The 25,345-nt window shown below is 35.8% G+C and overlaps 3 protein-coding genes across 3 annotated transcripts in view; 2 read left to right on the top strand and 1 right to left on the bottom strand.

The window, feature by feature from the left end:
• LOC111418593 (carbonic anhydrase-related protein 10-like) overlaps positions 1-23,979 on the bottom strand; it is a 381,413-nt gene extending 357,434 nt beyond the window's left edge. The window contains exon 1 of the mRNA XM_071199805.1: positions 23,611-23,979. The gene's annotated coding sequence lies outside the window, so the exon portion shown is untranslated. The remainder of the gene's footprint in view (positions 1-23,610) is intronic.
• On the top strand, positions 8,233-10,935 carry LOC139432198 (transient receptor potential cation channel protein painless-like). Its single transcript, XM_071200600.1, has 2 exons — positions 8,233-8,284; positions 8,351-10,935. The coding sequence occupies exon 2, from the start codon at positions 8,351-8,353 to the stop codon at positions 10,910-10,912; it is 2,562 nt and encodes an 853-aa protein (XP_071056701.1). The 5' UTR covers positions 8,233-8,284; the 3' UTR covers positions 10,913-10,935.
• Positions 19,880-20,737, top strand: LOC139432129 (uncharacterized). Its single transcript, XM_071200476.1, has 3 exons — positions 19,880-20,127; positions 20,191-20,467; positions 20,525-20,737. Exons 1-3 carry the CDS (start codon positions 19,880-19,882, stop codon positions 20,735-20,737), a joined length of 738 nt encoding a protein of 245 aa, XP_071056577.1.
• Positions 23,980-25,345: the final 1,366 nt, after the last annotated feature.

The raw sequence follows: 25,345 nt of genomic DNA, 5'->3' as shown, positions 1-25,345 counted from the left end.
TCTTCACCAAGCTTGGTAATAGGCAAAGGATAAGGAAAACAACATAGTAGTAGTTCGTGGAAGAAGAAAAGAAATGAAGAGCTTGTAATAAATTGAGAAAACTGCTAACGATACAAAGAATTAACCATGGAAATGTGAAAAAGGTTGCTAAATAATTAAAGAAAATCTTTAAGAAAATCAAGAAAGGTGTTTGGCATAAAATAACAGACAATCAACAGTTCTAATGGAAACAACTTTGCGATGAGGTGGACGATGATGGCAGGCAAAAGCTTATTTAATTGTAACAAAAAAACTAAAACTACACTATACATCTCTTTATATCTGTAGAGATTGTTAGACACCAAATACAAAAGTTATTCTCCAAAAATCTGCTTTTTTCATGCTTGGTCCACGCCTATTATGCTGTTAATCGACCTGTTTTCAAGATGAAGAATTTAGTATAGCAACTCACAAAAAAGCCTGTTTTGAAATATATAATAATTGCGGAGGAAGTCTTGAATTGTTTTGCGGAGTTGCTCAGGAATATTGTTATGAGGCTGGACATATGATGGAATAATGATTTGTAAGAGGTAACGCCAAAAAACTAAATTGATGAAAAGTGCAACCCATGTGTTAGTATCAACAAGTCTTCACCACTGCATGGGAATTAAAATAACTGAAATAAAACGGAAATGGTAATCCTACAAAGGAGATAAAGACGATACAGTTGAGAAATTCCTTAATTATTAGTCCACCTATGGTCAAACATTTAAACGTTTTCATAGACAAAGACATGACATTGACCAAAAATTGTTGGATTCCTAAACAAACAGTTGACAGTTGAAGGACATTAGCGTACTAGATATTGCCTCGTAGTAGATTTGTTGTTAATGGAAAGACTGTCCATTTACGATAAGGGGAAATACCATATTTGTATGCTATCAATTTACTTCACTGCTGTTCATCATACGTGAAGTGCGTAATACATGTTAGTATGGATAACTTGTGAAAGATTCTATTCGAGTACGAGAAAACTAAGACGAGAAAAATATTTCGGAACATTTTTTCGAGAAGCAAAAGGTGGAAGTTGAAACAAAAAAGTGACCAACTGAGGAGATAAGATTTTAATGTGAGTTATATCTTAAAGATATAACTCTTCTAGGTTTCGTATTTGAGGACAAGCAAAGATAGATGACGTAGCAAGATGATATAGAAAGCTCCCACATTATCTAAGATTGGCGAAATTATGGAAACCTAGCTATAGATAGCCTGAAGTTGTGTAGACAAGTTTTGTAAATTTTAAGCCAACAAGAGCGAAAAATTTTGAAGTGTAGATTTCGTAATCCATTCTATAATAAAGGCTAGGATGGATTAAGCTCGATTTTAGTTTATCTGGCATTCCCAATAGGGAAGCGACCACAACACTTTCTAGCCACACGAAATTGCCGGATGTTTGTTAAAGAAGATTTTGTAATCTCTTCTATGAAAAGGGGTTGGATGGTATTGGGTTGGATTGGATTGTTATTAGTATGCTACTGGGTCATACATGCACAGCAAATCATAGATAACCCAATATAAGTTATCATGAACATATCAATGGAAAAACATTTGGATGTGTGTCTGCTTCGCAAAGTAATGCCAAAAGAAATCTGTTTGGTCGGACACTTTAGATCTTTTAACCTGCTTGTGAATAAAAGAAAGCAATATACGAGGAAGGAGCAGAATATAGAAGTGATGCTAGAAGAGGTAATGGCCAGATGATAACTCGTAAAAACTTGAGTTCACTAGTTGTGGATATATTAAACTTCTCAGCATCTACACTTTAACACGAAATTCATTCATTTCACTATAAATTAACATCATTGCAATACGATGGAATATTACTATACTAGTAATATTATCCAAAGATAAAGATTTCCGTACGCATCGTGTTGAATAGCAGTTTATGCGATTTCTTGTTCGTCTTGTTTAATAATACTCATTAACTCTTTTTGAATACTACAGTAGGATCACTAAGGTGTGCGTCGATTTAGTGATGCGGTTGGTGTAAAGACGATGTGGCTGAAGTTAGATTCATATTCGAATCTGTACCAGATTCAGATTCATAAAATTACAGTTGACCAGACAAGTATTGAACATATCAATTGAAAAATCGTTTTCTGAAACTACAGAAGTTGTAGCAATCTGCGACTACCCTGGATAATTCGAATAGACCCTCTAGTATGTTCCCTGTCTACCCTCACCCTCAGATTTGCCGTAGGGGCCGAGGGGTTCCTCGTTTTCAATAGCATACTTAGATATTATTTTCTCAATAACTAGAGACTGCAGCACCCTGGGACTAGTTTAGATTATTGCATTAGGTCCTCTGGTATCCTTCTAGCCCATCAGCACCCCCAGATTTGCCGTAGGGGCCGAAGGGTGAATTTTTCAATATTCCTCGTTTTCAATATTAAATGTAAAAATTATTTTCTCAATAACTAGAAACTGCAGCACCCTGGGACTAGTCTAGATTATTGCATTAGGTCCTCTGGTATCTTTCTAGCATACCAGCACCCCCAGATTTGCCGTAGGGGCCGAGGGGTGAATTTTTTAATATTACTCGTTTTCAATATCAAATTTAAACTTTATTTTCTCAATAACTAGAGACTGCAGCACCCTGGGACTAGTTTAGATTATTGCATTAGGTCCTCTGGTATCCTTCTAGCCCATCAGCACCCCCAGATTTGCCCTAGGGGCCGAGGGGTGAATTTTTTAATATTACTCGTTTTCAATAGCAAAGTTAAAAATTATTTTTTCAATTACTAGAGACTGCAGCACCCTGGGACTAGCCTAGATTATTGCATTAGGTCCTCTGGTATCCTTGTAGCCCATCAGTACCCCCAGATTTGCCGTAGGGTCGAAGGGTGAATTTTTCAATATTACTCGTTTTCAATAGCAAAGTTAAAAATTATTTTCTCAATAACTAGAAACTGCAGCACCCTGGGACTAGTCTATATTATTGCATTATGTCCTCTGGTATCCTTCTAGTCCACTCGCACCCCCAGATTTGCCGTAGGAGCCGAAGGGTGAATTTTTTAAAATTCCTCGTTTTCAATAGCAAAATTAAAAATTATTTTCTAGACTAGACTAGAAGAACTAAAGACTACAGCGCCCTGGGACTGGTCTAGATTATTATATTCAAAATTTATTCAATATTTAGTTTGATTTGAAAGTATAATTTTCATATGGCTTTTACTTCTTTATTAATGAAACTTGAACGACACTTTTCAAAATTTTTAGACACATTAAAGCATTTAAATTAATTTTTTATATTGTTTTTTGTATTTGTTTTTTATATTATATGTTTTTTATATTGACACGGCTCTACCTGTAACGTCGGTAGCTGTGCCTTACTTATAAAGGTTTCATTATCAGTAGAGGGTTCTGATAAATGTTCTTCATCTAATCTATCATGAATATTACTAAATAATGAAACGTTAGAAACAAGTAGCTGCGATATAGTTGGCGACGAACGTTTTAGAATGGGGCTGTTACTATTTAGTATTATAGTTTCATTTGCATTAGTAGATCTTTCTTTTATTTCAATGTTATTATATAGAAGTAAAAGCAATACGAAATTATAATATCAAACTAAAAATTACATCAATTTTAAATATAATAATCTAGACTAGTTCTAGGGTGCTGCAGTCTCTAGTTATTGAGAAAATAAAGTTTAAATTTGATATTGAAAACGAGTAATATTAAAAAATTCACCCCTCGGCCCCTACGGCAAATCTGGGGGTGCTGGTAGGCTAGAAAGGTACCAGAGGACCTAATGCAATAATCTAGACTAGTATCAGGGTGCTGCAGTCTCTAATTATTGAGAAAATAATGTTTACATTCGATATTGAAAACGAGTAATATTAAAAAATTCACCCCTCGGCCCCTACGGCAAATCTGGGGGTGCTGGTGGGCTAGAAGGATACCAGAGGACCTAATGCAATAATCTAGACTAGTATCAGAGTGCTGCAGTCTCTAATTATTGAGAAAATAATGTTTACATTCGATATTGAAAACGAGTAATATTAAAAAATTCACCCCTCGGCCCCTACGGCAAATCTGGGGGTGCTGGTGGGCTAGAAAGATACCAGAGGACCTAATGCAATAATCTAGACTAGTATCAGGGTGCTGCAGTCTCTAATTATTGAGAAAATAATGTTTACATTCGATATTGAAAACGAGTAATATTAAAAAATTCACCCCTCGGCCCCTACGGCAAATCTGGGGGTGCTGGTATGCTAGAAAGGTACCAGAGGACCTAATGCAATAATCTAGACTAGTATCAGGGTGCTGCAGTCTCTAATTATTGAGAAAATAATGTTTACATTTGATATTGAAAACGAGTAATATTAAAAAATTCACCCCTCGGCCCCTACGGCAAATCTGGGGGTGCTGGTATGCTAGAAAGATACCAGAGGACCTAATGCAATAATCTAGACTAGTATCAGGGTGCTGCAGTCTCTAATTATTGAGAAAATAATGTTTACATTTGATATTGAAAACGAGTAATATTAAAAAATTCACCCCTCGGCCCCTACGGCAAATCTGGGGGTGCTGGTGGGCTAGAAGGATACCAGAGGACCTAATGCAATAATCTAGACTAGTATCAGAGTGCTGCAGTCTCTAATTATTGAGAAAATAATGTTTACATTCGATATTGAAAACGAGTAATATTAAAAAATTCACCCCTCGGCCCCTACGGCAAATCTGGGGGTGCTGGTGGGCTAGAAAGATACCAGAGGACCTAATGCAATAATCTAGACTAGTATCAGGGTGCTGCAGTCTCTAATTATTGAGAAAATAATGTTTACATTTGATATTGAAAACGAGTAATATTAAAAAATTCACCCCTCGGCCCCTACGGCAAATCTGGGGGTGCTGGTGGGCTAGAAAGATACCAGAGGACCTAATGCAATAATCTAGACTAGTATCATGGTGCTGCAGTCTCTAATCATTGAGAAAATAATGTTTACATTTGATATTGAAAACGAGTAATATTAAAAAATTCACCCCTCGGCCCCTACGGCAAATCTGGGGGTGCTGGTGGGCTAGAAAGATACCAGATTACCTAATGCAATAATCTGAACTAGTCCCAGGGTGCTGCAGTCTCTAGTTATTGAGAAAATAATATCTAAGTATGCTATTGAAAACGGTGAACCGCTCGGCCCCTACGGCAAATCTGAGGGTGAGGATAGACAGGGAACATACTAGAGGGTCTATTCGAATTATCCAGGGTAGTCGCAGATTGCTACAACTTCTGTAATTTCAGAAAACTATTTTTCAATTGATATGTTCAATACTTGTCTGGTCAACTGTAATTTTATGAATCTGAATCTGGTCCAGATTCGAATATGAATCTAACTTCAGCCACATGTAAAGACGAGACTATCACTACGGACTACGCGAGATGCAGTAAATACGGATCGTGTTTTCATTTCTGTTGCTCGATTAACAAAAATGCTTTTCGTAAATTAAAATGTGCTTGGAAGTCCTCATTATGTATGGGAACACGTTATAAGCAGAGTAGCACATCTTTTTGCTTCCTTACCACCGAGATGCGTTTTCTCGCGACGGTGGCTGACATGGGTGAACTGAAGTAGGTACATGATTGCTGAGCTGTCTTCGCGGTTCAACAAATAGAGACCCTTGAAATAATGCTCAATGACGCCCATTCGCGTTTTGAAGAAAAATTATAGTGATATCCTGTACCGGTTTACTGCGGCGAATGAAGAGATCCGAAACTGTAGAGATAAACTTTCTGAAGTAATTGCTGATAACTAAAAAATGGACGAAATATGTCATCTTTATGATAGACTAATTCAACTCGATGAATATGGGAGAAACTGAAACGTTGAATTACATGGTGTTGCACAGACACGCGACGAATACTATTGGAACATGGTTTACAAGATTGCGAGTGAATTAAATATATATATGACACCAAATGCTGTTGATGTTACCCATCGCTTGGCGAAAAAAGATCCTAAACCTGCCCCTACATTGTACAGTTTACTTCCAGGAAAATAAAAGATATGTTTTTATCAAACAAATGATTGATTACAACCCAGGCCAATGCTCACATTTTATTACCCATATGATCGGAGACGTCTTATATATTGGAATTTTCCTTTTTTAATTTATATTAATGATATATTTGATGTTCCTGTTAACTCTAAAACAGTTGCATGCAGACGACATGGTTCTTTTTGCCGAGGGCGAGGCCTGAAATTATGTGATTGAAAAGATGTCACGTGACCTGCGAAAGATTAAAGCTTCGTTAAATAATAATAAATTGCCTCTCAACATAAAAAAATCACACTTCATTACTTTTTTATCGTATTCAAGTAGTTTACCAAGTGTAAATGATATTTTTCCACTGCGATGAATGTAGAACTCCGCCATACTTGCCTGGGGTAGTACTTCAAATTATCTTCTAAGTAAGATAGAAATAGCTCAAAAAATTACTCTTAAAATTATGGCAAATTTATTTGCACTAACTAAAGTCTTCAATATAAAGCAGCTATATGCTATGGAAATTGCCAAATTTATCGTCTTTATTTTATAATTCGTTCAAAATGACCAGGCTGTAAAGAGAATACTGAAAAATCAAACTCAAGCTAATACCATGTCATTGGGAAGTATATCCGTTTACCAATTTACATCAATGGGAAACGATGATCGCAGACTATTTACAGTAGATAACAAAAGAAGGATTGGTTTTGGTGATTCTGGACCGCAAGTGAACGTTGAAGTAAGGAAATTTTACGAACTACTAAAAGAAATGGATTACAAATTCACACCAAAAGAAAACCAATCTTATATTAGCCGACGGAAAAACAATAAATAAAGAAATTTTACAAACCGATGTCGATATCACCGTTAGAAGTTTATCGTATTACCGAATACAGAAAACAACAGAACGCAGTTCCCCGCAGGGGGTACATTTATTTTCTTCAGCAGGAATAGTATTGGATATACCACTTAATGAATGGTGGTTTCGTTATCAACCAGAAGAGAAATACTAATTTTTCAAGAATAACGAATTGAAACATGATACAAGCAAAGTTACAAGCAAAGACGTAATGATCGAATCCGAAGAATACGAATCTCCATGGGCAGCTCCAATCATCATTATATGTTATCTTGACGACATAATTGTAATGTCAGATACATTTGAGGAACACGTTAAGCATTTTGTTGTTGCACGACCACTCATACAACTGACGAAGAAGAACGTTACTCGGAACTGGGATGACGACCAGAACAAAGCGTTCTTACAGCTAAATACGCTCTTAACCTCCGCGCTTATTCCACGACAAGTGCAAGAAAGTGCATTGGAAGCTGTTTTACTGCCGGGGGAGGATTATGATGAACGACCAATAGAATACACTAGCTGATTACTGACACCGGTCGAAAGAAACTCCTAAACTGAACAAGAAGCCTTGGCAGTGGTGTGAGCTATATCCAAATTTTCACCAAAAGGTCAAGAGTAATCATTAGTACCGATCACCAATCCCTCCGATGGTTAATGTTTCTTTAATCGCCAAGTAGATTGGCCAGGTGGGCTCTAAGTTTACTCTAACCTTACGATCTACAGATCAACTACACTTCGGGAAAGACTAACGTGGTAGACCGAAAGGAAGCAAGAAGAAAGATGCTGGTCCAACAACGAGGGCGTAAAATGGGGAACCAGAGGGGTAGTCCGATACCGGTATGAAGCGTCGATAAGACGGTAGCGAAAACGATGCCAGTTTTAGTTTTAATTTACGAGAACCCTTTAAAATTTTCCCTCGATGAAAAAAGCCTATCGAAATGCGAAAAAATTGAATAGAGGCTATTAGAGTTATTTTTAAAAAAATCTATTGTTTAGATCACTTATAGCGTCTGCATGGCCATAGTCTAATGTCCAGTTAGTACATTAAAGTTATCTACGAATTATTGTATTGTATATTTTCACTTAAAGATAAAATAAATTTAATAGCTGTTTTGACGCTATTAATGTATAATTTTTAATCTGATAATTGTGAAGTACTACGAGAGCACTTTTTATGTGCTTTTTAAAATCACGGGTATTGCTTTTTTTTCAATTCAAGTTAATTATGAAGGATATCATTGACCTGCTGAACTTGCATTTTTTGTCTCGATTACTATAAATCATTGTTTGACTACATATTTATATCTAATAGAATTAGACGTTCCAGTACAGTGTGTTAGTGCACTAATTACACAAAGTGAAAAAAGTGACTCAGATCCCCTCATCGTTAAGGTAAACTTTAACCGATAAATTATTCATAAATGTCTATTAATAAACCATAATCTCTTTTTACTTCAGATGAGTAAACTGAGTTTACGGGACAGTTTCTTTAAAAGAAATATTATTCCACATACTCAGAACCCACCAAAAACAGATTTGCTACTAGAGGCAGTTAAAAAAAATGATATAACCAAAATACAAGAATTAATTGCTGCCGAACCAAGTTTAATCAACAGTGTTTATCCTTATCCGCATTACAACACTATTCTTTATATAGCCATAAGCGATGTAAAGATCGCTAAGGTTGTAAAAGAAGAAACGGTCCAAATATTAATCAAATTGGGAGCGGATCTTTTTTATAGCACCTACGAAGATGATTATAAGCAAGCAATTCATTACGCTGCAATTGGCCAAAATCATTCAATTTTAAAGATGATTATCGAAAAGTTACAAGAAATTGATCCGAATCGAATTCACGACACCACTTGCAATGATGAAACCGCTTTAAGTGTATTAATAAAGAATTCATCTCCAGAAAATGACTTCAAATTTAAAGAATGTTTAGAGTTATTATTAACATTAACTGATATCGATGTTAATTTTCCTGACAAAAAAAATCAAACACCGATTAAGATTGCCGCCAAAAAGAGAAATAAAATAGCCGTTACGACTTTATTAGATTCAAAAAAAACCATTTGCATCGACGATAAAGCTGTGACAAGTAATATAGAAAATAAGCAATTATACGACAAAGATTTATCTGAGTGTAACATAAAATATGTTACCCCATCTAACATTTATTATTATTTAATAAATAATGATGAACAGTGGATAATTAACAATGACGACAAAATCGAAACCAACGAAATTAGATCATCGACTGTTTTACAAACAGCATGCGAGCACAACTTGCAACGTATCGTTAAATACCTATTGGATAAAAACGATTTTATAAAATCCAATGCTTATAAGGACACAACTCAAAAAAATAAAAAACAACCTATAGAAATTGCAGCATTGAACGGATTTTGGGAAATTTTCGAGCTTCTTCTATCATGCTATAAACTGCATGACATTCCTGAAAACGTCATGTCTTTCACATCGGCACACACAAATTCACGCATCGTTTCCCATCTATTAAGCAAGGAATCTATTAATTTGACGAATAAAAATAATAAAACCAATTTTCTACATACAAACCAAAATACGAATACCCAGAAATATTTTCTTCGTATTCAAGATGTATCCCCGAAGACTTTAGAGAGATATTTCGATGATTGCATCACAGCTAAAAACGCACCTTGCGATAACGATAACGTTATATTTAATTTTAATTATAGCAATATAATGCCACCAAATGAAAAGAACAATGAGTTTGTGTCGGAAATGAACATGATAAAAGAATTGATTGATATTAAGGATCTTAGGTACCTTTTAAAACATCCTTTAATTTCGACTTTTTTGCTTTTAAGATGGCACAAAATCAATCTATTTTATTATATTAACACTTTATTTTATTTCTTTTTCCTGGTGACGTTATTGCTATATATTTATCTGGATCAAATCATCGAAGTATACCAAATTCCAAAGAAAGTAATTTATGTGGTATTACTAATTTGTTGGGCAATTTTTTTAATAAAAGAAATACCTCAAGTTTTTATATCGAAACAAAAATATTTCGAAAATTTTGAAAATTATGTTCAAATAGGATTAATTCTTACGGTTGGAATTATTATTGTGATTCCTTACAAATCGCTGGATATTATAGACGAGGATGACGGTGATTTCTTTAATACAATTGTAGCAATGGCAATTTTATTATCCGCGTTAGAATTATTGTTTACATTTGGTCAAGATCCGCGTTTCTCTGTATTCACTCGCATTTTTAGAAGTGTTTCTTACAATTTTTTTAAATTACTTTTATGGAGCATGATTTTGTTGGTAGCTTTTGTACTAAGTTTCAATAAGCTTTTCACCAATACTAAAAGCAATATTTTAGGTACTTGTAATAACGATAACGGAAGCGGGGCGCCAAATTTTCTGTCATCATTTCTCAAAATCATAATTATGTTAATTGGTGAATTGGACGCGAGTAATTTAGATCTCTGCTCTGATTCGCACAAACTATTTTTATTAATTTTTATTTTCGTTGTACCCATCATTCTGTTAAGTCTTTTGAACAGTTTGGCTGTTAGCGATACGCAAAAAATTAAATACGAAGCGGAAGTCTTCAGCTACGTTCAAATGGTTGAAGGTATCATTTATATCGAAGATGTATTGATTAGGAATATTTTCTTAAAAACTGTTAATCTCTTATTTAAACGAAATAGCTTACATAAACGGATAGTGAACCGAATTTGTTTATTTTCCAATGCTCCTCATAAATTAAAATTATATATAAATATGAGCGATAGACGCACAGTTAAACTGGAAACCAATTACACCAATGCCAAAAAAGGTTTCTGTAAGAAACTATTAGAGAATGTTTATTTAGATCAAAAGACTATTTTAAGACTTAAAACGATTTGGGATAAGAAAAAGGATATGAAAGATAAAGATATTAATTACTATGTTGAACAAATTAATAACCTTAAGAATACTATATGTGAAATTGAAGATTTTTTACAAAAATATATCTGAAAGATGATACTTCGTCTGTGAACTTTATAAAATAAACTTTATTAAACGTTTTTTCTTCTTTACTTCCCAAACCTTAATCAACAACATTTAAACTAACCCTTGAACGGCCAAAACAATTTAATGAACATAGACGACCATAATGGGTCACATTATAAAATAATCGTATTCATTCGATTATTTTTCCATTCAATTATTTTTTCACTCGATTTGAAAATTGAAATAAAATTCTATGTATATAAAATATTTACTGGTATTATTACTTCAGCAGCTGTTTCGGGCATTTACTGAATTCTTTGAATCTCGATGTACACGTGCACACCCCTAGAGCTAATGTCGATAAACGTTCACTCAATCACAAGCTACTCGGCAGTATAGTTGTACTGTTTTGCAACCAGGTAAAGTGTTTGTGTATTGTATTGAAGATTTAACTATATGCCACGACAACCTGCAAGGAAATCCATCGACTGGGACCATTTTAAACGAAGAGGAGATGTCTCAGCAAGTAAATGTAAACAGGAATTTAAATTCTTTGGCTTTACTAATTTAAGTAAACACCTAAAAAGAAAGCACCCAACCTTACTATTACAACAACCTAAACCTACTGAAGATACACCATGCGATGAAATTCGAGATACATTCCCATCAACTTCTACAATTCAAACTTCCTCACAACTTTCTATAATACACCCACCGCCCTCCAAACGTAAACGTCAACTTACTCTTTACGAAAAAACACAAACATATAATATTTCAGAAAACGATCAAACCAAAGTAGATCAAAGTTTAGTTGAAATGATAGTTTCTGATTTTCAGCCCTTATCCATTGTAGAAAATAAGGAGTTCATAAAATATACAACAAAATTAATGCGTATGATATACCAAGCCGAAAAAAAATTACAACTAATAAGGTTAAAAATGAGTTAATTATGGCGTCAAATTTGGCTATAACAACTGATATATGGACGTCATTATCTACGATAGCATTTTTGACAGTTACTGCTCATTATATAAACGGAAGTCAATTGAAGAATTCTCTTCAACAAAAGAAGATCCTCATTCAGCAGGAAATATTGTCAGTGTACATACTTCGCGAACTTTTTGAAAATTGGAATATTTTTGAAAAAGTTCACTGTATTGCAACAGATAATGCTTCAAATATGAGAAACGCTATCAATTCATCTCAATAAGACTCACCAACCCTGCATAGCACATACGCTCAACCTATGTACCATGGACGCCCTCAAACATGCAGATCTACAGCAATTGCTCGAGAAATGCAAAAATATTGTGGGACATATTAAAAGAAGCACTGTAGCATCTGGCGAACTGGCGAAAATGTAGGATCAAATGAAACTTCCTCTGCTAAAAGTGAATCAAGAAGTTTCAACAAGATGGAATTCTTGCTTGGCAATAACGCAAAAACTAGAGGAATTAAAAATTTCTTTGTCAGCCGCAATGTCCAAACTTCCCGAATCACCTTCACTTTTGTCATCGGAAGACTAATTAAAGATTGCATATTAAAACCTATTGAAGCTATGACTTCCGAGCTGTCGGGAAAAACATATATAACGTTGTCCATTATCGTCCCCTTAATTCGTGGTATCCAATACGCTGTTGAGAATGCACAATCAATAACTTCCACGGGAGAGATATATTGCATACTAATCTTCAAGATATCCTATTGAGGAAATTGGGTTATGTTGAAACTTCAAAAATTTTTACAAAGGCCACATTATTGAACCCCAAACTATTTCTACCGACACTTCACGAATACCTATTCCTACCAGGACCGGTCAAATGACTGGCCTTTAACACAACCAATATATTCTAAACTATAAGTAAATAATAGTCAATTTGATATAATAAAAACATAGTTTCTTTTATTCACATGTATATAATGTACATTTTATTCGTTTTCTCCGCATTTGTTACACGGGTACAGACTTTTCCGATTCATGCATGCATGATTTCAACTTTTCATTTCAACTTGCATGCCAGTTGATGTTTACACATGCAAGTTAATTTTACTGGCGCGCCAGTTTTTATTGGCGCTACTAAATCCATGCATGTCTAAACTCACTATAACGTGTCATGTCACTTTTCAGATTCGCCAATTTTGGTAGCTCCGTTCTATTTCCTCGACTCGTCTAGAGACATGCTTGTGAAAAAGTTATCCGTGGTTATATTGCTTCCACATCCTGTATATGGTCCAATAAATTTCAGAGAGACAAAATCTCCCAGCGGAACTGTAAGAACTCTCTTCTCATCTTTTCCCAAATAAGGATACCCGTTTATTACACATTTGCTATTTACATCAGATGCTAACCAGAACTTGATACCAAATTTGTCTGCTTTATTAGGCATGTACTGCGTAAATCTACATCTTGCTTTTGTTGGGAACAATTGTTCATCCACAGTTATAGGTTATATCCTGGTTTATAACAGTTTTGACTGTTCTCAATGAATTTGTTCTTAACTTCCGTAATCAAAGCAAATTTATCGGTTTGTAAAAGTTGTCCCTGTAAAAAATGCAGTGCTAACTTTACCTTTCGTAATATTCTGTTTGTTGTGCCGTGTCGTCTTCCAGGCTTAGATCGACGTTTAGAACAACATTTAGTCTTATAAATTCAAATATTTTAAACCAGTTACACAAGGTTCTTAGGAGTGTATATTACACCAACTAATTTAAAATTTGATGATCATGCTACCATAATAGAGGGAAAGATAAGTCGTAGTATTTTTGCATTGAGACGCCTGATGAGTACAGTTCCGCTGGATATAGCCAAGTTGGCGTATCATGCGTTGATCCATTTCATGGCAACCTATTGCATTTTGGTATGGGGTAATAGTCCTTCTAGCGCACATATTTTCAAACTACAACGACGTGCTGTTCGTATACTGGAAAATGGGTTACAGGGATGACTGCAAATTTCTATTTAAAAAGCTCAGTATTTTTACGATTCCTTGTGAGTTTATACTTGAGTCTATACTTTATGCGAACAGCAACAAGTCAGCGTACCAAGTTAAATCAGGGGTACATGGATACGGGACTAGGGGTAGGCATAACTTCAGGCCAAAATGCTGCCATTTGAATATTTCACAACGGGGACCGGAATTCACATCCCAGCAGCTGTTCAATTGATTGCCTTTTAACACCCGATGTTTATCAAATGCAGCTCTGAAAAAATACCTTAAGCCTTTTTGATTTGCAATGCATTCTACAGTGTTCAGGACTTTTTAAATGTAGAATGTGTTATTTAATTGTCCATGTTAAGGTACGGCTAAGTGTAGGAAAGATTATTTTTGTTTACATCTAGAAGCTCCAGATCCTGAAATATGTTGTATCATATCGCACATTTTCGTTAAAAGGTTTCTTTTTGTTTTTTATTGCAATGCCTGGTTCAATAACAATTTTTATGACTTATACTATAGAGTGGAATGTATGTATATGAATGTAAATTTTGGATTCCAGCGAAAATAATCAAGTAAGTTTAGTTGGGAGCATTTTGATATGAAGGCTAAGTAGATATTTAGCGTCCACACCCACACATTGCACTTAGACCTACCATTGGTAAATAGGAAACTGAATCTTTTACAGTTTTGGGAGACCAAGAAGGAGATGTTGCCGAAACTGTAAAAACTTTGAAATAAGTATCTCTGCGTGCCAGCGACATCAGTGCCATCTGAAAGAGTATTCTCAAAAGCAGTTAACAAAGAACAGAAGGAGTAGGTTAACCAGTACGATGATCATGTTTTTAAATAGTATGCACTACATGCAATAAATATTTTCTTTGAAATATGTATTTTGACTGATCGATTGATATTCATGCGATTATAAAATAATCGATAATGTTTATGATTATTAATCGATTATTCACATGTCTCGTAACTAATAAAAATAAGTGGCAATATATGCCACTTATGTCTATTGTAACTTACCCCCTCCAAAGGTTTAGGGCAAATCTAGATTCTTGATGAACCTTAGTATTGCTCCAAGGTCTTGTTCCTTTATGTCAGAAGATGTCAGGCAAACCTTTCTGAAAATTTTGTGTCTTAGGCGACCTCTGGCGACGCAGTTACACAGAATATATTCAGCAGTCTCTGACTTGTCGTTACAAAGTCGATAAGTTTGATTCAGTTTGTTCAATGTTGAAGAGACAGTATTTTAGGAACGCATGGCCAGTCAAGAAAACTCTTTTGTGACAGAGTTATCATATTCTTTGCCTGTCTGTATCCAGGAAGTTCTTTCTACCTTTAAGTACTCCCATTACCTGTTCAACTGATCCAATTACCTGTTCTAACGGGCTTTTTTGTAGTCCACAGCCACATGGTGATCACAAAATCTAAACTGGAAATCTGGTATGTTGATGAATGGTTTAATGTGTTATAACAGGAATTTTACAAACAATTCGGTAACGGCAGGTAACAGCGGGATAGGACCTAACTTGACGGTTTTTTGAGCATAATTATATATGCCATCTTAAAACATTACTGAACATGCCTCAGTCTCAAACAGGCATTAAACAAGTACGTCCACATGACAATTGCTTTTCTTGGTAGTTCCTTTAAGTAGCCAGTTGAAATTGAATCGTCAATTCCAGGAGCTTTCTTAAGCTTAATGTTATTATCGACTTCCACTGGTGAAACCAGCTTCATAGTTATTTCTAGCGAATTAACTAATACTAATAACAATCTAAAACTAATAATGTGTACAAAGTTTTTTGACACTACATAAAGTAACTCTTTTCTAACTTACTTGAAGATTGCCATCCATTTAGGACAAGAATAATCTTGAATTAGTTGGTACTAATAACCTTTGCCATCGATCTACATTGATTATTACATTATTACTACATCAACATTTGAAATATTTGTACTAATCTAATTGGAAATTTATTTAGGTTAAATTTAAAGCTATTGCCTCACCAATATTTTGACACTTGTATTCGAGGTTCGGACATTTTTCCATCACACAGAAATATATTTGTTAAGTTATAAGATAAATATTCGAGAAAGTTGAGTATAAACCAAACCGTGTTCAGATCTTATCGTCTTTAGTCTCCATGGGCTTAGATCAAAAGGTCGATCCCAAGAGCGATCTCATAATCCGTATTTGCAGTTTGCTGAGTTCACGGAGGTGCGAATCGGCCTTCGCTTCCCCCGCCCTCGACCTGTTTAACGAACTGAACCGGTGGCAAACATCTCGAGTACTGCACGTATGAAGCTTTCCCCAACACACACGTGCAGAAACACGCAGATAAACTGGAAAATATTCAGGGCACACGTCAGTTGTCCTCTTCCCCGTACCTTATAAAGGCGCGCTTTCCCTTATTCATTTTGTTCTTTTTACGCCTGTTTGTTCGTTATTCAATACGCGAGTGACTTCTGGCAGATGGTAGATTCTTTTTCACTTTTTCGCTTGACACACCTTTTACATGCACCAAGTTGAAAAAAAAACGAAATAAAACATTTAGGGTTTGATGTCTTGGTGTTTCGTTCCGGACGTAGAGGACAACTTAGAAATATCAGCAACATCCTTCCTCGGCTGATTTATTTACAGGATTGCTACGACTCCAACGAGATTACACTCGTTCTGAAGGAAGAAAAGGGGCCGTCGGCCCCATAATCAAGTCGCGGCGATCGCCTTATCTCGTCCGAGTTAATCCTTTGCGTGGATCACGACCGCCCTTCGGGCTTCCCAAGACCGACCCGGGATCATTATTTCACTCGATTTCATTTAATTTCATTAGATATTTCAATCTGTCTCCTCTTATCTCGACCTGAAACCGGAATCCTCCGAGGTCCGAGTTGACCTCTTCTCTCTTCCGAGAGTTTTTCGTCTCGGATCGTTCACTATTTGCCACACGTCCGTTCGGTAATTGGTCCTAACCCTCAATAATCCTGCAATTATTTCGAATTGGACACTTCGACGATGTAAGAGGATAAGTTACGTGTTTGTTCCGATATCTTAGACATCAATTGTTCGTTAAAACGGGGAAAAATTTAAAAGAGATCATTAGCCGGTTAACTCGTTTCTCAATTTGTTATGTATTTTATGCTATAGTTTGCGTTACTTCCGATCCATTGAGCGATAAACTCATCTCGAATCCATTCAAAATCGATTTAGAGGTGCTTTAAAGTTGCCGATATTCTCCATAATGAGGTGCATTGTAAAGTGTAATGTGCTCGGTGCGAAAATATAAATCGAATGTAAAATGGTGTGTGAGTAAAGGGGCGGATGGTAAGACAAGAAGGAGAGTCGAAAGTGGAGGAAGGATGGAAGTTGGTAGGATTGGAGGGTTTTGGAGGCCGGTAGCAGGAGCAATTGGCGTGTGATGTATGTGGGGCGAAACCTATCACATTATCCGACCGAATAAGCTATACACGGCGGGACGAAAAAGTCGATTTAGCGGAGTGTAGTGGCGGTTCTTTGAAATATCTAATCTGCAATCTTGGGAGAGTCGTTTAAAGCGGGACCTGAGGGCTTTTCCGCATCCTTTTAGCTTCTTTTTAACTCCTCCACGCTGCCCCAGCAGACGTTCAAGCTTCAACCAAAATTGATTCCTTTTTCCATCTAAAATTCTCCAAATTAAACTCGAATTTTATTATTTTCATTTAATTAACAATCCCCCAGCTCTATTTCAATTGCTATATTGTCATTATTGGAGCATTTAACTACATTTCAGGTTTGCTTAGGATAACGTTGGAATTGGCTGCTAAGTGCCAAGCAAACAAGGAGAAGGGCGAATTGTGTATCGGTGTATGTGCTTCTCCTTTGGGTTCCTCTTGTAAACGTGTTTGTTCACGGAGTCGACTGGGGCAATAAAGAGAGATTAAATGGGAGCCGAAAGCGGAATAAGTAATGCTCTGAGCTCGGTTCTACGCCGATAATGTTCTGGTTACAATGGGCCAAGGCGTCGCAACGCCCCACGTAACTACCCCTTGAACAGAACGATTCCGAAGAGATATGTAAGATATACGAGATGGTGGTGATGTTTAAAAAAGGAGAAAATAAAAGCAGGCTCAATTGAAAATTAAAAATTAAACTAACTTCTTAAAATGAATTTTTAACATTTTACAAATTATTCCCAAGTCACTAACCACGCCAAATCTTACGTAGTAATTAAAACGCTAGGGAAACTATTAGAGTTACTCTTAAGTCTGTAATGAGACGCCGTCGACGCCACCGTCGAAGACGATGATGCTAAAGCGGTCATAATTAACCTCGCGAGCGCCCCGTCAATAGATAACGACCGAGAGCGTGGTGCATTTTTTCGTCTAATATTCCAGAAAGTAATCAGGGCTTAATGGCGCGGAAGATGATAAAAGTAATTTCGGTTTTATTGGCGCAAAAAATTCAGGCGACGTTAAATCGAAACTTTATTGGCCGATCTTATTTAGCCGGACGCGTGCCGGTTTTTGGCTTTAGCGGCCTGCGAGTCGTTAATTTCTTAACGACTCCTTCGCGGACGGAACCGATCGTTTAACAGACCATAATCTATCACCATTAAATTTAATTAAATTCGAGGAAAAAAATAAAGTAAATTTTTTGTAGTTTTCTTCGTAAATCCTTCAGCTTTTCGTATGAGACCCGCAGAATTATGATCGTCAGGTTTACGGATCGACGGACAAGACGTAAACCGTCGAGTTCTTTGTCATCGGAACGAGGAAGACCATAAATATCGACTCCGGACTGCTAGGACCGGTGGTGGGCGGGGGTGGCAAAAGTGAAAAACACGCGCCCCCGGGCACTTTATCCCGAAGGATCCCCCCGGTTCGTCCGACGGCATCTGGGAACGGAAGCCGACCGGTTCAGATCGCTAACCGTAACATAAACGTCTCGAAGGCGCCGGATTGATCCCTTCCTGGATCAGATTGGGCGTGATGTTAAGATCCTTTTCCAAACGAGTTCACCAAACCAAACTAAAAAAAGAGGATTTCTTCTAAAAAGTAATTTATTAAACATTTATGTTGGAGGCAGATGACGAATTCGGTCCGTGGCCGATTTATTTAGACATATCGGCATATGTCTAAAGCTGTTAGGTCACATGACGAAAAAATGATACAATCGGGACCATATCAGTTTGAACACGTCCCGATATGTACATTTGCACAATGCGCCGATCCGATCGGAACTACACATAACCTCTTTTGGGATGTTTATGAGGGACATCACTTACGTGCAGTGTGTTTATTAGTACGTTTTACTGTTTTTAGCAGTTACCGAAGTTATAAAGTTTTAAATATAAAGTGGTTGACTCTAAATATGAAAAGTGAAAAATATTTAGTTGAAAAACAAATTTTTGAAACTAAGCTTTTTAAATTAATTGAAAATAGTGGCGCTAATAATTTTACCACCGTACTAACTGTTGAGCATTATTTAAGTATTTTAAATCAAGTAAAGAACAGCATGTCAAAGAAAGAGACGAAGGAAAAACTAAGTTGTCAAGATTATAGGCGTTTGAATAGATTTGAAATTCTAAGAATTGGTGATAAAGAGAAAATTATTGCAAAACGAAAGAACGATGATGTGGTTTCTATTAGGTATTATTGCGATGTTACGGAGGTACACGGCATTTTAGAAAAAGTTCATAAAGATACTGGCCATAAAAGAAGATTAGGAATGGAAAAAGAAATTGCTAAGAAATATTGTAATATTCCCAGAAGTGTCATTGAAGAGTATTTGAAATTATGTGCTATGTGTCAATTAAAGAAAAAATCGAAGCAGAAAGGATTAGTAGTAAAACCAATAATTTCTACAGGATTTAATAAAAGGGGACAAATTGATCTTATTGATATGCAAACAGAACCGGATGGCCCTTATAAGTTTATCATGAATTACCAAGACCACCTCACAAAATTTGTGAGGTGGTCTTGCCCACTAAGTGGGCAGAAGGTCTAAGATTTGTGCAATTAAAAAAGAATAGATCATTTCACCGAGGCATCCAACGTACTCCATACAAGGCTATGTTTGGCATTCCACTTGTTAATGGCTTAAAAGATTCAAATCTTCCGCTTGAAATTGTAGAGAAGTTACACGATGAGGACGACATTTATAGATTAGAAAACAGTGTTGGTAGAAACATAGAACAGGTAGTATCTGAAAAATCAGATTCAGAATTTCAAAACAGTGATGGAGGAAATGAAAAAGATGTACAAGAAAGCTTTCCTATAAATTATTCCAAAAATGATGATGTTGAGGAAGAATTGTTGAGGTAACCTAAAAAAACGCAGAGAATTTACATTGCTTATTATTATTATTATATGTTTCATTTTAGGAACAACGAAATCCAATTAAAATCAATAAATCAACATCGATCTCATAGTATTGCATGTTTAAAAAAGCAAGCAACAGAAATGTTACAGCAAAGTTGTTCCAAATTCCCAAAAATTGAAATTGGGCAGAACGTTTTAGTTAAGATTCCTGATGTCGACAGAGGACGCTTAGCTCCTCGTAACATTTTGGCTGTTGTATTGTCCGAGAAAAATGATTTATACCAACTTGGTACATCAACTGTCGTCTTCGGAAAACTATATGCAAAGAATGAGTTCCGGGTATGTACTTAACTAATATTTTATATATTTAAACGGTAATAAGGTTTTTCTTTTCAGCCTTCTCAAACGAACTCATTGACATCTTCAGATGTACCCATTGAAAATAAACTCAGTTTGCGAACGGTGACGGCAAAAGAATCAAATTCTTCCCAGGGGTTTGTAAGATGCAACTGTCGTAAACAGTGCAGTAATAAAAAGTGCAAATGCTTATTAAAGAACTTGAAATGTAACAGTAAATGTCATTCAAGTACTTCATGTCGCAATAAGTAATAAAATAAATATTATGTTAGTTCCTACATTGCATTTGTTTCTCATATGACCAAAGCAACAATTAACATTTCGGGATATGTTTAACTGCTAAAAACAGTAAAACGTACTAATAAACACACTGCACGTAAGTGATGTCCCTCATAAACATCCCAAAAGAGGTTATGTGTAGTTCCGATCGGATCGGCGCATTGTGCAAATGTACATATCGGGACGTGTTCAAACTGATATGGTCAGATCCCGATTGTATCATTTTTTCGTCATGTGACCTAACAGCTTTAGACATATGCCGATATGTCTAAATAAATCGGCCACGGGCCGAATTCGTCATCTGCCTCCAACATATACATTACATTTGTTGCTGACATACAAAAAACACGGAAAAAATATACACTATGTTAATTAATTATCGTACCCGACGGCATCGTTGCAAGTATGCAACCAATATCACAGTATACGCCATTTGTACGCGATTTGCGTATTGCAATACCAATACTGTGATATTGGTTGCATACTTGCAATGATGATGTCGGGTACGATAATTAATTAACATAGTGTATTTTGCATGCCATTGGCATCGGATGTTTAAAAATTGTGTTCGAATATTTTGCCCAACACCCTAAAAGCAGTGGTTTCGAAGATATAAATCAGTGGTGTCCATAACGTCGATCGCGAAACCATTTTGAGTCGATCGCTAACAAAATCATAAATCTGAAAGAGATATTTCAGATTTATGCTAATAACGATATTTATGCTATGCTCTAAAATTCTCAATATGCAAGAAATCATGACTATAGCTTTTAAAATCAGCAATTCTATCGGGGCAAAAAGTTTACAAAGAAAGCATTTTAAATTATACATAGAAGAAAGCGGCGTTTCACATTGTATAGAATATTCGGTTTTCCTTAGTTTGTTTGTTACCATGGGCATTCTCTCATTACATGTTCTTTTTGTCGAATTCTTGTTACTTTTCGTTTTATACGTCATTAGCCCAAGTGCAACACTTTGCCGAAATTTCGAGAACTACATACTTTATATAGAATTACTTTTCGAAAAGAAACCCTTTGCTGAGGGTTTTTTCGAAAAATTGACAATGAACCACGTATGCATTTACAAAAGCAATCTCTATTAGTCCTCAAAAAATGTTATGCCATCATTTCTTAAATCATCACTGCGTAACACTGTCTAAGTCTATCGGTATGATCAACTTCGGCCATAAATTTGTTGTAATCCTTTACAACGCTAGGGCTAGAGGACCGTGAAGATTTGAGATAAAGTGAACCACTTTATTGTCTTTCCACTTGAAAACCCCTATATTTTGTGAACTGAATCTATAATCATAATCATCTCGGGTTATTTGCTTACCAGATACAAAATTTTTTGGAATAAATTTCTTGTTTGCTCTTATAGTTCCACACACAAATGTATTTTCTGCTTTTAGTTTTTCTACAAGAGGTAGATCACTCTTTTTTGCCCTGTAATAACCTTCGTTATTGGTGGGTTTTGGTTAATGGTTCAATTAATTAACACAATTAATTACTCTATTCTTATAGTAAACTTATTGCTAACGTAGCACAACAAACCTTGTCATGTTTGTTGTACTAAACTTATTAAATAGCCTTATTACTCCTAACCTTTATTTAATAACGTTTATTTAACTTAACACTTACAATTAGTCATACCTTATAGCCCATTCCTTTTTGGTCAGAGATACACAACTTTTTCTCCTAACCCATAGTTCTTCCATTCTTCATTTGTAGCTCCATTTTCCCTTGATACACAGCGAATCGCAAAATATAACCTTTTAGGTCAGCAAGTGCCCATAACCTCTTTTGATGGGTTTCATGGGGTTGTATTGTTTGCTGGATGTTCGACCTTTGAATGCTATTATTGATTTATCTACGGATAATTTCCTCGTACCGAAATATAACGTCTCAAAGATTTCATTTAGTTTTAGAATAAAAGGTCTAAGTTTGAACAATTTATCGGTATTAGTAGGAGTCACATTGTGATTATCGTTGCAATGCAAATTTGATAAAATCTTATCAAATATATGCCGGGACATAGTGTTTGTGATCAAGGGATCATTACTAGATGATCAATAGTACTGCCAAGAAGGTGTACTTATGATAACCATAAATGCATAAAACTCTTCTTTTGTAAGGTTAAGAATTCTGTCCCTTTGGATTGCATATAAATTCGACTGGTAAACTATAGTTTCAGCAACAAGCCTAAGAAATGTCAAGAACATATCTACTACTGAATTACAGTGTGAAAAACGTTCGCGCACAGGACCTTCTTCTAAATTGTATTCAAGTAATTCAAAGCTTAAATCTCTTTTTCGCCATTTTTTATGTTTATCTCTTCCTTTGTCTTCTTTAGTTGGTGTTTCATTTAACGTCTCTTCTAACAAATCATTTTCTATGGCTCATTCACCCTCTTCTAAATCTTCATCTTCCTCATCAGTCTCCTGGTTGTTATCAATAATTATGTTTTCCAACTCAACGAGCGCTTTATTCGCTTCTTCATCTGTAAGAGCCTTATTTTTCCACCAAGACATTTTTATTAAGGTAAAAAGAATTACATTCTGAAAACAATGATACGAAATAAATTCACCAAAACACAAACCAAATCTGTACTTCTGAGTCCTATATATAAAAACACTCGTATATTTGTAAAATTCTTGCTTATTTTTAGATAGAAAATATTTGTTGTTATAAATATCAAAAGTTACTTTTTGCTGAAATTCGCAAAAATCACAATAAGAATGGGTAAACGGTATTTTTAAGCTTATATGTTTAAATAATGTGGTAATTTTGAGTACCGTCAGGCAACAAAGGGTTAATTACCACATCAAATTCAGTAATAACACCTACCTTCAATCAAAGTTGATGACTTACAATTACTTACAACAAAAGTAATCTGAAAATCAGGACTCGCAATCTTAACAACCACCAACGCCTACTAATTAATGGTTTCCAACAATCCTCAAACGTATGTTTAACTTCCACACCACTTAACTTTAACGTTTACAAGCAATTTAACTCAAAAAAGTTTAAATCACAACGTTTATGTTTTTATTTTTCTCACAAGAAAAAAAAAACTAAAACATCTAATGACTTCGTTAACCTTTGGGGGTGATGACGACTTCGCGGGTCCTCGAAGAAAAGTAATTCGACCGCTCCCAGTTGACGGAGCGCATCGTTTTAACGACCCGGATAATGGGACGACGACGGCGAAGATCCCACGACGACGACGTTGACGTCAAGTTCGTCCCTGCTACCGGATGGCATTATAAAAATACGTCATTAACATTAACCGGTGACACACGAGTTCGATAGCGTAATGACGGTAAGGCCGCAGACGATCGAAACCACTGCGAGACGGTTTCGAGGGGGAAGTAATGAGGTCGGAAAAATCGAGATGGAAGGCGTCATTTGAGAAGAGATGTGCAACCTCCAGGTGGAGTTTTATCTTTTATCATTAGGCGTGTTAGGTATCTCTAGGAACCATAATAAACTGGAGTTTAACGGAAAAAACGTGGCGAAATAACAAGTCACGATCGAAATAAATTAATTAACCTTCCCTAATTTGGTTTTTGTCGTTGGAATTAAGTCAGCTTTAAATCTCAACCATCTACTAAACTTCTTTTGGTTACTCGTTTTTTTTGTTGAAGTTAATGTATTCACCGGAGTACCGGGTAGAGTACACAGAAGGCGGTGCGCATTCGTGAGTACTTCAGTACTGAGTAGTTAATGGGGGATCGCCCTCGACGCTCTGCCAGCGACGCCAACGACGTTGCCGGCGCTGCCGACGCCACCGACGTGTCTATCTATATGCTAATCCGGCCACAAATTACAGGTGTAGTTGGCAGATTGAGAAGTGATACTACTGCTGTGAGTTGCATATGAGGACTTTGTATATATTCACAGGTGATAATACAATTATTATTTTAGTGAATACCAATTAACTCGTTTATTTGATTTAACTAGAATTTTTATGACATATTTAAGCGTGTAATATTAATGGGACTTTTTACTTACAGTAATAATTTCTCTTAATTTGTATTTGATTGATAACAGTATATTTCGTATTTAATCCACAAAAATAATGTTAGAATCACATTCATAAGGATAAGTAAAAATAAGACTAAGTAATAAAAGATTCGTAAGATAAGGATAAGTAATGGACGTGAGAGAGATCTATGAAAGAGAGCTAACAGATTCTCGAACACAAACAACCTAGGTATCGAAAAGCACTGGGATAAGCCCAAAACCGAAATATCAAATACGGCAACCAAAATAAGAGGGACAAGAGTAACCTTTGTTGAGGAAGCAAAATGAAAAGTAGACAAGATATGCCATAACCGTAAAAGAAAACAAGAGAATGGTGGGATATAAAAAATGAGAATTATTTCCAAAGTAATGACTTGAGAACAACCAATAGACATCTACGCAATCTAAAGGATATAAACCGCGAACAACTCTCTGTAAGAATGCCGAAGGACAGATAGTTAGTGACACATATACGATAAAAACGACTTGGAAACCACACTTTCAAACCTTGTTTGACACATAAGAGGAGGAAGAAGCGATTGAAGTTCTAAATATG

This window comes from Onthophagus taurus, chromosome 11 (assembly GCF_036711975.1).
Source record: "Onthophagus taurus isolate NC chromosome 11, IU_Otau_3.0, whole genome shotgun sequence".
Taxonomy (NCBI): domain Eukaryota; kingdom Metazoa; phylum Arthropoda; class Insecta; order Coleoptera; family Scarabaeidae; genus Onthophagus; species Onthophagus taurus.
This window is presented reverse-complemented; position numbering and strand designations above follow the sequence as displayed.